The sequence below is a fragment of the Pollachius pollachius genome (genome assembly GCF_949987615.1).
Source record: "Pollachius pollachius genome assembly, chromosome: 4".
Classification (NCBI taxonomy): Eukaryota; Metazoa; Chordata; class Actinopteri; order Gadiformes; family Gadidae; genus Pollachius; species Pollachius pollachius.
The window spans coordinates 26,317,632-26,330,300 of NC_136937.1; the positions used below are offsets into that span (position 1 = coordinate 26,317,632).

At 44.7% G+C, this 12,669-nt stretch overlaps 1 protein-coding gene across 1 annotated transcript in view; it reads left to right on the forward strand.

Annotated features, from left to right (window-relative positions):
* Positions 1-2,281: 2,281 nt before the first annotated feature.
* LOC307074234 (ATP-binding cassette sub-family C member 4-like) overlaps positions 2,282-12,669 on the forward strand; it is a gene marked incomplete at both ends in the record, with an annotated part of 57,492 nt that continues 47,104 nt past the window's right edge. The window contains 2 exons of the mRNA XM_079734253.1: positions 2,282-2,358; positions 12,428-12,538. Coding sequence (XP_079590379.1) covers positions 2,282-2,358; positions 12,428-12,538 — 188 coding nt within the window. The remainder of the gene's footprint in view (positions 2,359-12,427; positions 12,539-12,669) is intronic.

The window sequence follows — 12,669 nt, forward strand, 5'->3', positions numbered from 1 at the left end:
TCAGACTCTCTATGTCGTTGGCCAGTACACGTAACGGCTCCCCGGTCCTTCTGCATCGATTATTTAGTTCATTACGAAGGAGCTCTGGTTGTAAACATTGTCCAAAACGCCTCTGTAGGGCCCCTACTAAAGCCGTGTAACAGTGTCTGTCTTCGGGGGTGAGCAGTAGGAGACAAGTCAGCGCTTCGTCAGTGAGGCAGAGTGCTAGCTGTAGGGCTTTAGCTTCTGTCGACCACCCCACTGCATGAGCTAACAACTCAAATTGTGCATGAAAAGCCTCCCAGTCTGACCTGCCAGAGTACTTGGGTGTTTTAACGGAGGTAACAGAAGCGGGAAGATGAACGCTGTTTACCTCGCGCTGTTCTCTCTCTCCGGTAGAGAGAGGGTTGCTGCGCCGCGTGAAAGACGGCGTCATGCTCGACTCGTGAGCTATTTCCACCACCGTCTCTCTCCGGCTCTCCTTCGCCTCACGTGCAGCTCTCTCGTACCCGCTGGCGGTTCCCGACCAACCGTAGGCTCCTTCCTCCACGTCTCTCCTCTCCTCCTTCACTCTTGTCCCGCCGAAGTCCTCCATAACGTGCAGCTAGCGAGATGGCTAATCTTCTGCTGTGGCTAGGCAAGCTCCCGACCGGATCCTTAGTTAACGTCCGAAGTCACTTCTGACACCAGTGTGACGATCAAACCAGAAGCGGAGGCAGGTATCCGGTGTAACAGCCGGTTGGCTTTATTCCACGAACTTTGCAAACTTCACAACAGCTTAACAAGGCACACATGTATCGCTCTACACCCACATTTCACACACTCCTACTCGGAGCTCGCACAGGAAGACACCCACACACACTGCGCAACCTCCCCCAATCACAAGCCCCCATGTTGCTGGACCTAGTAACCCTGCTTGTGATTGGACTACAGCGCTGTCACTCACTAGTACACATACCAGGGTCGCTACAATATTATGAATAAACGACTGCGTCTTTTTTTTTAACTCAACGAGCTCTTTAGCGCTCGTTAAGTTAAAAAAAAACAAAGAAAAATAAAGCGCTCATCTACCGATCACAGGGTAACGTGAAAATACATTATGGTAGCGCAAATTCACACCGGTGTACTCTCTATACCGTTTACCATACAACCCTAAGTCCCCCCCACTGGCACTGATCTGTAATAGGTCTGTAGCGTCAGTGGGTCCCACCCACCCCCTGGCTGCTAGGTTGTGTCGTGTGATGAAGCAGTTTACTGTTGAAATTAAAAATGAATCGCTAGATTAACCTTTTAAAAAAATAAAATTGCTTGGGGCAGCTCTTATTGGTAGGGTTTAGGGAATTTCAGCTCAAAAACTTGCAAGCGAGCCGCTGGCTGAGGTGCCATGATGAGATGGAGCATTTGCTTAGGCTTTGTGAGTCACTTCCTGTAGGGCTACTCATTTACATTTAGGGCATTTAACAGATGCTTTTATCCAAAGAGATTTAATATAGGTATGTTTGTCAGAAGAAAGAGAAAAAACAATATATCGCTGTTGGTAGCAACCTTGTTATGACTCCAAGATCTTACTAGCTATGTCTAGGTTTCGTGTATACGCGCGATTCTAAGACGTTAATTTCGCTTGTGGCCTTTTATAGGAAAGGCCAACACGACGGCTATTAGTCTGTCTTCCAATCTTTACAGTTACTCCACAAAAGGTGGAATGCTCTCAGGGATCTTCACGTGGGGTCTTCCATTCTGATCGCCGACTTGCTTGATTGGACAGTTGCTTTCTCCTTAAAAGTTGATGCTGTTTCAACTTTTTACCGGAGGCCTCATTATACCAAGTTATTTTTGCACTGCTGTTTACTGTATTAAACTGTAATGTGGTAATAACAACTTAATCTTTATATTTTTTTTTTCACTTTTTTAGAGTTGACATTTTGCTACTTGGTTAATCTTCATCTGCTTAATTTTTGTGTTAATGTTATTTTCCAATATTGACACATGTTCATACGCCTTTAGGTGTTTTTCCTATTCGATTTTGGAACTGCAAATATATTACATGAACAGCCAATCTTTCATAAACTTTCATATCTGACAGCTTGGATACAAATATGTTTCAGCCTGGGATAGGCCGTTATGCTAATCCACGTAAGCCAATCATAGGGACGTCCATGCGGGCGCAGCCAATAGTGATCTTGCCCTCATTACGTTTACCCAATCAGGTTACTTCTGGTGTGTACGTGCAGTGGCTTCCAAAGGGAAACAGAAAAAAACGTATATCGATATTAGTGTCTGACGTCCCGAATGAGTTACCACCATGGAACAATTCAAGAGAAAAGCAGAGAAGACCAACCCAGTGATGACGGCAAATTGGTTCTCAAAGCTTTTCTTCAGGTAAGTCAAAAAAGATTGAAATGGAAACCAAGCATATAACCACTTCATATTGTTACAAAGTGTTGATCGTGCCTGTTAAGTTGTGAGAAAGTAGAATGTAGTATTTAGGGGTGTTAACATACAGGACCTAAATAGACCATATACATATATAATGTACTTGGATTGCTTAGACCATATGCATAAATACAAGTCTTGAACTACTTAAATCATACACATACAGGACTTAGGACCATCTATATGACGAGATCCCTTCAAGTGGCTCAGCATGAATGAGTCCTACAACTAGAGTTATAGCAATGTATAGCCTAAACGCACATCGCACGCACACTGTTCCAGTAGCAGGTAGGATATGTTTAACCAGAACTCTGACTCTATAAGAGAGCATATCCCTGGAGTGTCTGACTTTCTTTTTTTTTAATCTATATATATATATATACACACACACACACGAGTTTTACAATAAGATAAAGAAGTTGAGCCAGGTCAAGGCAAGACTTTACATGGACGTCAGGCTATAATGCGACCTATTCTACCCACATATGGCAAAATGTTAAACATAACTGTAGTATACAGATCATGCCAGTAGTCTGAATACATGTTAATATTTACCATAAGCTTGCACGTACTGCTTACGTCATTACGGTAGTAGAGGCGCGAACCGGATGTGATGTGTACGTGGCAGATTCTGTTAGTTCTCCAGCAATAAAGCAACATACTGTGAAGCTCCGTCTCTTCATTCTAAACTAAGTAAACGATACCCACAAATACTACACTGGCGACGAGGATCCAGGAGAAGTACTACACGTTTCCCCGGAGAGTGGAATATTGCGTGCGGAAAAAAGTTTGGAGCGAAAGAGACTACGGTAACAAGCTGCTAAGTGTGCTAGTCAGTTAGCATCCAGACAGGCAACATGATGTTAGCACATGGCCCGACCGTACCACCGTTCGATACCGAGAGCGAACATAGCTCTATCGGACCGCGATGGACTAAGTGGCTTCGGAGATTCGAGAACTACACCACGGCTGTGAATATCACCGGAGAGTCAAGATTGAAAGCCCTTCTACTGCATCTAGCCGGCGAAAGAGTGCACGACATATACGATACGGTGGCGGGGGAAGGAGACAAGTATGGAGATGTGAAGACGAAACTCACCGACTACTTCTCCCCGAAAAAGAATGTCCAGTACGAGGTCTACGTGTTCAGGAAAGCCACACAGCTGCCTGGTGAGAATTTAGATGTTTATAATACCAGACTTCGAATGCTAGCAAAACACTGCGAGTTTGGTGATGTAGACAATGAAATAAAATCACAGATCATTCAAAGCTGCACGTCCTCCAGGGTGCGCAAATACGGTTTGAGGGAGACAAATAAGACATTAAAAGAACTCCTTGAATACGGCAGGACGATGGAACTGTCTGAATTACAGTCAAAAGGAATTGAAGAGGGTTCTAGTCTCGCTGTGGCAGTGAATCAAGTGCATAGACGACCCCAGAAGGAGGCATACCAAAAACGTCCAATAGGTGGCAGCAACACCCTATGCAGGAACTGTGGTGGCGAGTGGCCACACAGTAACGAATGCCCTGCAAGAGGCGAACAGTGCAAAGCGTGTGGCAAGCAAAACCACTTTGCAAGACAGTGTAGGTCGAAACCACAACACACTGAGCAGAAAACAGACACAAGGACTACAGGAAAAGAGTCAACCAGGTAGAAACACAAAGTGAACCAGCTCAGCGTGAGTTATCCTCAAGCAGTGATGAATGTTATGCGTACACTGTTAAAAGCAATAAAGACACTAAGCAGCCACTGAAAAAAATCAAGCTGAACGGAGACACAGTGCCAGCTCTGACTCGGGTGCTGCAGTAAACATTATCAGTGAAAAGACATTTAATAACCTGAGTATCCAGCCCCGCCTCAAACACACAGATCTCAGAATACTAGCCTATGGATCCAAAGACGCGCTGCCCATCCTGGGGAAGTTCACAGGCAGCGTGGAGGCGAGGAATAAGAACAAAACAGATGGAACGTTCTACGTGATCAAAGGCGATGGCTGCTCCCTACTCAGCTACCAGACAGCTGATGAACTGGGGTTGATCAAAATTGTACATTCTATCAGCCTTCCCCCAATGAGGCTCACAGTGGCGGATGAGCTCGTGAACAGCCACCCCGAGCTGTTTGATGGCATCGGTAAGCTCAAAGACTTCAAGTCACACTACATATCGACCCAGACATACAACCAACATGTCAGCCACATCGCAGAGTTCCTTTTCATGTACGTGAGAAAGTTGAAGCTGAGCTACGCAAACTCGAAGCCGAGGACATCATCGAGGAAGTGACAGGCCCGACGCCCTGGGTCTCGCCCATCGTAACACCACCAAAGCCCAAGGATCCAGACAAGGTGCGCATATGTGTTGACATGCGGCAGGCAAACACAGCCATCCAAAGAGAGCGCCACCTGACTCCCGCTATCGACGACGTCATACACGAACTGAATGGAGCAACTGTATTCTCAAAGCTGGACCTGACGTCGGGATACCACCAGCTGGAATTACATCCCAACAGCAGGTACATTACCACATTCACAACGCACCTGGGACTGAGGAGGTACAAGCGCCTCAACTTCGGCATCTCCTCAGCTGCTGAGGTATTTCAGAACGCCATCCATCAGACACTTCAAGGCATCGCCGGGGTGAAGAATCTCAGCGATGACATCATCGTTTACGGGGCGACACAGGCTGATCACGACAAGAGCCTGACTGCTGTGTTCCAGCGACTAAAAGAGGGCGGCCTCACACTGAACCGCAAGAAGTGCGAGTTCAACAAGACTCGACTAGATTTCTTCGGGTTCATATTCTCAGATGGCGGCGTCTCAGCTGATCCGAAGAAGGTTGACAGTATACGCCAAGCCGACAAACCCAAGGATGCAGCAGAGGTAAGAAGCCTTTTGGGCATGGCGAACTACTGCTCACGCTTCATTCCCGACTTCGCTACAGTCACGGAGCCGCTGAGAAAGCTCACGAGGAAGAGCACTCCCTGGCAGTGGGGTGCGGAACAGGACGCAGCGCTGAGCACGCTGAGAGAGAGTCTCACCAGTGAGACCACGATGGCGTACTTCGACCCGAACAGGGAAACAGAGCTCATTGTTGACGCTAGTCCAGTAGGACTTGGCGCAATACTGCTGCAAAAGAACAAAGAAAAGAAACACATCATCGCATATGCAAGCCGAGCGCTCAGTGATGTAGAGAGGCGCTACTCTCAGACAGAGCGTGAAGCGCTTGCAATCGTATGGAGCTGTGAACATTTTCATCTCTATATCTACGGCAAAGAGTTCACTATGGTGACGGATCACAAGCCACTCGAGCTCATCTGGAACAACCCGAGGTCCAAGCCGCCCGCCCGCATCGAAAGATGGGAACTTCGACTGCAGCCGTACAACCTCAAAGTAGAATACAGAAAAGGGTCTGATAATCCGGCAGACTACATGTCCCGTCACCCAATCCCAGCACAAGCACCTACCAAGAACACCCGTGCAACGAAAGTAGCTGAAGAATACGTGAACTTCATCATGCATAACAGCACACCAAAAGCAATGACTCTGGATGAAATCAAGTGTGAGACACTCAAAGATGAAACACTACAAAAGGTCAGTACTCTCATACGCAACAATACGTGGCACACAGTCACAAAAGACACTGTATTGAGACAATATGAACATGTGAAAAGCGAGCTCACAGTGTTACATGAAAATGACATAATACTAAAAGGTTCCAGAATCGTCATTCCCTCCGCACTCGAGCACAGGGTCCTCCAGCTCGCACACGAGGCGCATCAGGGAATCACAAAGACAAAGGCACTCCTGAGAGAGAGGGTGTGGTTTCCAAACATCGATCGACAAGCTGAGGCGATGGTGAGAAACTGTTTGGCATGTCAAGCTAATACACCAGAAACACACAACGAACCACTGCAGATGTCAGAACTCCCCGACACAGTCCGGCAAGATGTCAGTGCAGACTTCTACGGCCCACTGCCGACAGGTGAACATTTGCTAGTTATCGTGGACGAGTACTCCCGGTATCCTGTAGTGGAAGTCATGCACTCCACCTCTGCAAATTCGGTCATCCCTGTCATGGACAAGATCTTCTCGATGCTTGGCATACCCAGAATGGTGAAGACCGACAACGGCCCCCCTTTCAACGGTGAGCAGTTCAGCAAGTTTGCAGCCTACATGGGGTCTCACCATCGGAAAATCACGCCACTATGGCCCCAGGCAAACGCAACTGCAGAGAGGTTCATGAGAACACTTGGAAAGTGCCTCCGTGTTGCCCACATGGAAAACATCCCCTGGAAGCAGCATCTCTACACATTCCTACGGGAGTACCGTGCAACACCACACAGCACAACAACAACATCACCTGCTGAGTTGCTGCTCAACCGCAGGATGCACACAAAGATGCCTTCAATGAGCACACCTATCAGACCAGACGAGGATCTTCGCAGGAGAGACCGCAAGGCCAAAGCCAAAATGAAGGCGTACTCAGACACTTGCCGTCACGCTGCGCCTTACCCTCTCCGACCTGGTGACATGGTGCTGTGCTCTCAACCCAGACACAATAAACTTACTACAGCCTACAATCCTGAGCCGTACAGAGTGACCACCGTCAAAGGCTCTATGGTCACAGCTGAGCGGACTGGACACAGAGTGACAAGAAACTCCTCCTTCTTCAAGAAGCTCAACCATGGCCTGCGCGACACATCTGTAACAGAAGTAGAGGATGGAGAAGTCACCGCTGACACAATCCCAGTGTTAGGAAGGTACCCTGCTAGGCACCGACTGCCTCCACAGTACCTCAAGGACTTTGATACGGCCTGAAAAAAAAAAAGAAATGGACTGTGAAATGGACTGAATTTGCTAAAGTTTGAAAAGAGTGTTCAGCAATGAAAAAAAAAAAGAGATTTATCTCCAGACAAATTTTGTATTTGAAAGTGTTTGCAAAGTTGATTCTATGTTCCATAGGTGAAATGATATTTGAGAAAGCATTTATGTGATGCATTAGACTGAAGCAATCCAGTTGTTTGCCTAATGGTTTATTGTTGTTTACAGACCAAGTGGACGTTAATTAGTTAGTTAATGAATATTCAAAGTAACCAGAAGTGGAAGTAACAGACAACGTTGAGTTCAAGTTTAAAAAAAAAAAAGAAGTGATGTAGTATTCAGATCATGCCAGTAGTCTGAATACATGTTAATATTTACCATAAGCTTGCACGTACTGCTTACGTCATTACGGTAGTAGAGGCGCGAACCGGATGTGATGTGTACGTGGCAGATTCTGTTAGTTCTCCAGCAATAAAGCAACATACTGCAAAGCTCCGTCTCTTCATTCTAAACTAAGTAAACGATACCCACAAATACCACAATAACGTAATTAACAAAACATTGACAAAGGTTGTGGAAGTCAGATATGTCACAGATTCAATCAATTTTTTTCTCCCTGCCTGATTATTATATTAATTAATTGGTTCTCTTCTATATTAGACCACACAATATTAAAGGTAACATCAAGACATATGCCAACACCAGTTCTGACGAGTTTTTGCTTCTACACGGAGTGATCAACACAACACTATATAAAGTTGTATGGGTCTGAGATAAGTTGTCCTCATTTTAACAAGTTTGTAAGAAGCTTAATTATTTTTGGCCTATAAATTAGGCAATTGCATAACCATTGTTAGCAACATGAAAGACAATTCCAACCCCAAACGAAATAAGCATGGAATAAAAGGAATTTAGTATTTTGAAACTGCACATGCTTTCACCTTTTCTTCATTCAACCAACAATCAATCAAAGTTGTGTTTGATCACATAAAACCACCATAAACAGATAATCCAATGACTGGGTTTACACCCCTGAAAAGGGGGAGAAATAATCACGAGATTTATACAGTGATGTTTCCTCAATGGTCATTTTAGTTTAACATTTGACAAATACACGGACCTTCAGGAAACATGTAGTTTTGCAGAGAGGACAACCCCTTCTAAAATTACAAAATCAGTGAAATTAATTTAAGGCCAGTAAAATCTCAAAACCTTCACAAAAAAAAACGTTGATGCAAAATATATTACAAAATCTATACATGGGAGTCATAGTTGATAACAACATGGTGGCTGCACGCAGAATGGCTACGAGCTGCATGGGACATGCTCACACGTTACTCTACTTCACAAAATGTCACTCTCAAACTATCCCTCGACACTCTTGACATGTCATCAAATTGTTAGTCAAGCTTACACTGTTTAATATCGACAACATACATGAAATGGGGGAGAAATGAACGCCAGAGTGATACGGTGATGATTCCTCAACGGTAACTTTCGTTTAAAGGTCCCACGGCATGCTCCTTTATGGATGCTTTAATATAGATATTAGTAGGCCCCTAACACAGTATTTGAAGACGTTCCCGAAATTCAGCCGTGGTGCAGATTTACAGCCACTACGAGCCAGTCGCACATTTAGCTTTCCCCAAACGCGCTGTTTCAGTGTCTGTAGCTTTAATGCAAATGAGGAGGAGAGAGGCGGGTCAAGGAGGAGGGTAGGGGTGTGGCCCTGAGCAGCTTGCGGCCACGGTACCATGGGCTCTGTTTACAGTGGATGCATCGCAATGGCGAGGCGCACACAGCCTTTGGCCGTATTCTGTAAATATTCTAGAACAATCCGGGTGTTCCGGCGGGAGTCCTGGAGCTCTTTATCGAAATAATATCATATTATACATAGATATCTATATCATATAATATATATTATCACAGCCAAAAGCTGTGTACGCCTCCAGATGATATTATTAATCTCAAACGACTGCGTCGGGTTCCCCGACGTCTCTGGTTCTTACACGTCCACATCAATATGAAGTAGACTGAACCATGACATGGAGGAGAAAGGGATTGTTGGCCCCGATTTTCTCCCGCCGGAGCCTTGCTGCCGAGGGACCACCGCCTCTGCAGCGGGCAGCGCCGAGGCGGTGGTCCCTTGGCAGCAAGGCTCTGGCAGGAGACAATCGCGGGCAACCATCCCTTTCTCCTCTATGTCGTGGTTCATGTACTTCAGAGAGTCAAAGCCAAAGTTTGTTTCCCCCAATTCCTTCTCAACCATGCGATCTCAACCTGAGATAATTCCCACTACGAGTCTCGTTGTGGAAATACCAGAGACGAGAGTCCGACGTGTTATGCGCCATAACACCAACAGCAGAACGGTTATCCAAATAACAAAGAAGTGTATAACACTTGCGTTACAGTGTGTGTAATCACACACACACACACACACGTGGCGCTCGCTCGCTCGTAGCTCATTGTCTCATTGGTGGGCCAAATACTCTGTGCGGGCAAGGCAGAGAAAGGGGAGGTAACTTGGCCCCTTATGACGACATATGGGGCCACATTCCAAATCAGCGCGCCTGAGCTACCATTTTTTCAAAGGCGAGCAGGATACCTAGTGCTCGTTTTACACCGAAATCAAGTTTTAGCTACTGAGAGACGATAGGCAGGCTTGGGGGAACTCATATTAATGTTAGAAAACCTCATAAAGTCAGATTTTCATGCCATGGGACCTTTAATGAGGAAGATTCCGCGATTTCCCTAGGCACGTGGGTGGAGACAAAAGCAATCGATCTAAGGCTACCAGATTAAAAGTCTGCCGATCACAGATTAAAATTACACAAGAATAAAGTCAACGATAAACTTTTTTTTTGTGTTTTAACCATTTTATAAACATGTGATCGGTTTTAACTTTGACACAATTGTATTATTTTTCAATCAGTATGAACAGTTACTCGTATAATCTTTTTAATCTTTATAAAGAAGAACCTTTCTGAATATTCTTCTTTGTCACATGGGCACCATTTTGTAACTAACCATGGTGTTTATAATCAATGTATTGTAGCTAAGAGAGGGTTTCAGAGAAAAATTGCCTTCAAAAAGAAAACATGCTCTTCATTGCCATCTAGCGGCCGTATGGTGCAATTGCTATTGTTTGGCTTGTCATTCAATTAGACTTGCCCTGAACTTGCAATAGGGGGTTCAAGCAGGGCCGCTGCTGGCCATTTCGGTGCCCTACGCGAGCGGGGGGGGGGAAGGGGAGCCTCTTTTTATATATTAGGTAAAAACATATAATTGCCGAAATTGGGTGATATGTTACGCAATTAAGAAAAAACAACGGTGGGCCTCTTCATAACTAATTTATATATTTTTTTAATTCAATAATGTAATAATTATTATTATTATTATTATTTTTTTTACAAACCATAATTTTTGGTGCCCCCCCCAGGTACTTTGTGCCCTACGCACTCTGCGTATAGGGAGCGGCGGGCCTGGGTTCAAGTGACAAAAATTGGGTTCTCAAGACATCTACCTGTGTGTATCATCAAGTTTATATCGTCAACATTGCATTGTATTATTTTAATTTTTATGTAAAGAAAAAATCACATCTCTACTGCTAAATGCTCCGGCAGTGGTGGCTGAAGACCAGAGTGCCAAATAGCCTATGGGCTCTATTTTAACGGTCTGAAACGCAAGTGAGAAGCGCCAAGCACAAGCAGCTTTGTGGGCAGTTCTATGGCGATGTCGCTATTTTACCGGCGCAAAAAATGACTCTTTGCGCCTGGTGCAAATCTAAAAAGGGTTGGTCTGAAGTAGACTAATTACCCGTAGATGTGGTTTGGGCGTAACGTGCAATAAACCAATGAGAGTGCCAGCTCCCATCCCTTTTAAGAGCCATGAGCGCATTTGAATCTGACGAGTTGATATTTTGACAGCGCGTCTGCAGTCTCCGATGAGACAAATGCACATGAATTTCAAACTTCAAATGGCTCAGTTTATGGCCAAATAATATGGCCTAATTCACACATGGAATAAGGTTTTCTTCCACAACTTCAGAAATACTGAGTCCTCAAATAAATTTTTGGCAAAGAAAACTTATATGATATAGCATATGATATGCGGTAACTGTGGTTCTATTTAATGATACACACAATACATTATAAACATTGTTTCTTACCAGTATTGTATGCATTATCGTTATCGACTTGTGTTCCTAATATGCATGTGTTAATATACATTGCCATGTACTGTATTATGCGTTACGTGTTCAGTTTGTGTGTGTTTAAACGGATGGACGCACACACGCGCCCCCGCATGCATTTATTATTTTACACATACCGAACGCGCGCCCGCATTCATTCATTATTTTTAACACTCACTCGCGGTAAAACAATGTTTTCTCACGATCAAATACTCATCAATCCTAATAGTTATGGGCATGTACACGATGTCTGTGTCAAGAAAATATGTGCTTGCTGTACGGTGTTTGCAGATGCATCGATATAAAAGTACAACTTATTACCGCTGTATCAGCTGTTCTTTCCCAAATAATTTACCAAGAATGTGTGGCTAGGTAGTTGAGAGAAGCAAAGTGTATGTGTGCACAAGCAACATTATGCATGCGCCCTTAAAATAGCATCTGAACAACGCACCACTGACTTTAAACCAGGTATTTCCTGGTTTGTGGCGCAAGTGGTTTCTGAAACTGCAAAATAGCAACAGGGAACGTTTGCGCCAGAACACGCCTCCTCCTTTCGCCGAACCGCCCCTTGGGGCGCAAGATCATTCCCTAATTTACCGACGCATGGCGCAGGAGGGAAAAGAACGCTCTGCGCCGGTTGCAAACTAGCAACGACACATGCGCCAGTGATTAAGTCAATTGCGCCGGATGCAAGATAGGGCCCTATATGTGTTAAGACAATGAGAAAAGTAGTTCCCTTGGTTCGACAATACTAAATTATCATTTGTTAGAGTTTCTAAGTAGGAAGGCGAGAGACTATCAAGAAAAAAAATAAAATTGTGAAACTCAAAGTGCCATCGGATTTCCACAACTTTTGTCAAAATGTTGATATTTAGGCCTATGTTGCGTGAATGGATCATGTTATAAAATATAGTCCATTGACAACTTGACCTGACTAAATGTTTGGTGGTGCGTAGCCAATAGTGTGTTACGATTTTAGTCTTTCTAAACTCTCTTCTGTCACCAGCTGGCTGAACCCCTTGTTTCGTATCGGTTACAAACGGACCCTTGAGGGAAAGGACTTGTACAACGTGCTGCCGGAATACCGCTCGAAAACACTGGGGGAGACCTTGCAAAGGTGTGTGTGTGTGTGTGTGTGTGTGTGTGTGTGTGTGTGTGTGTGCGTATGTGTATGTGTGTGTGTGTGTGTGTGTGTGACTTAAATTTCACTTTGTAATTTACTACTCATATTATTGTTATTCATCTCCA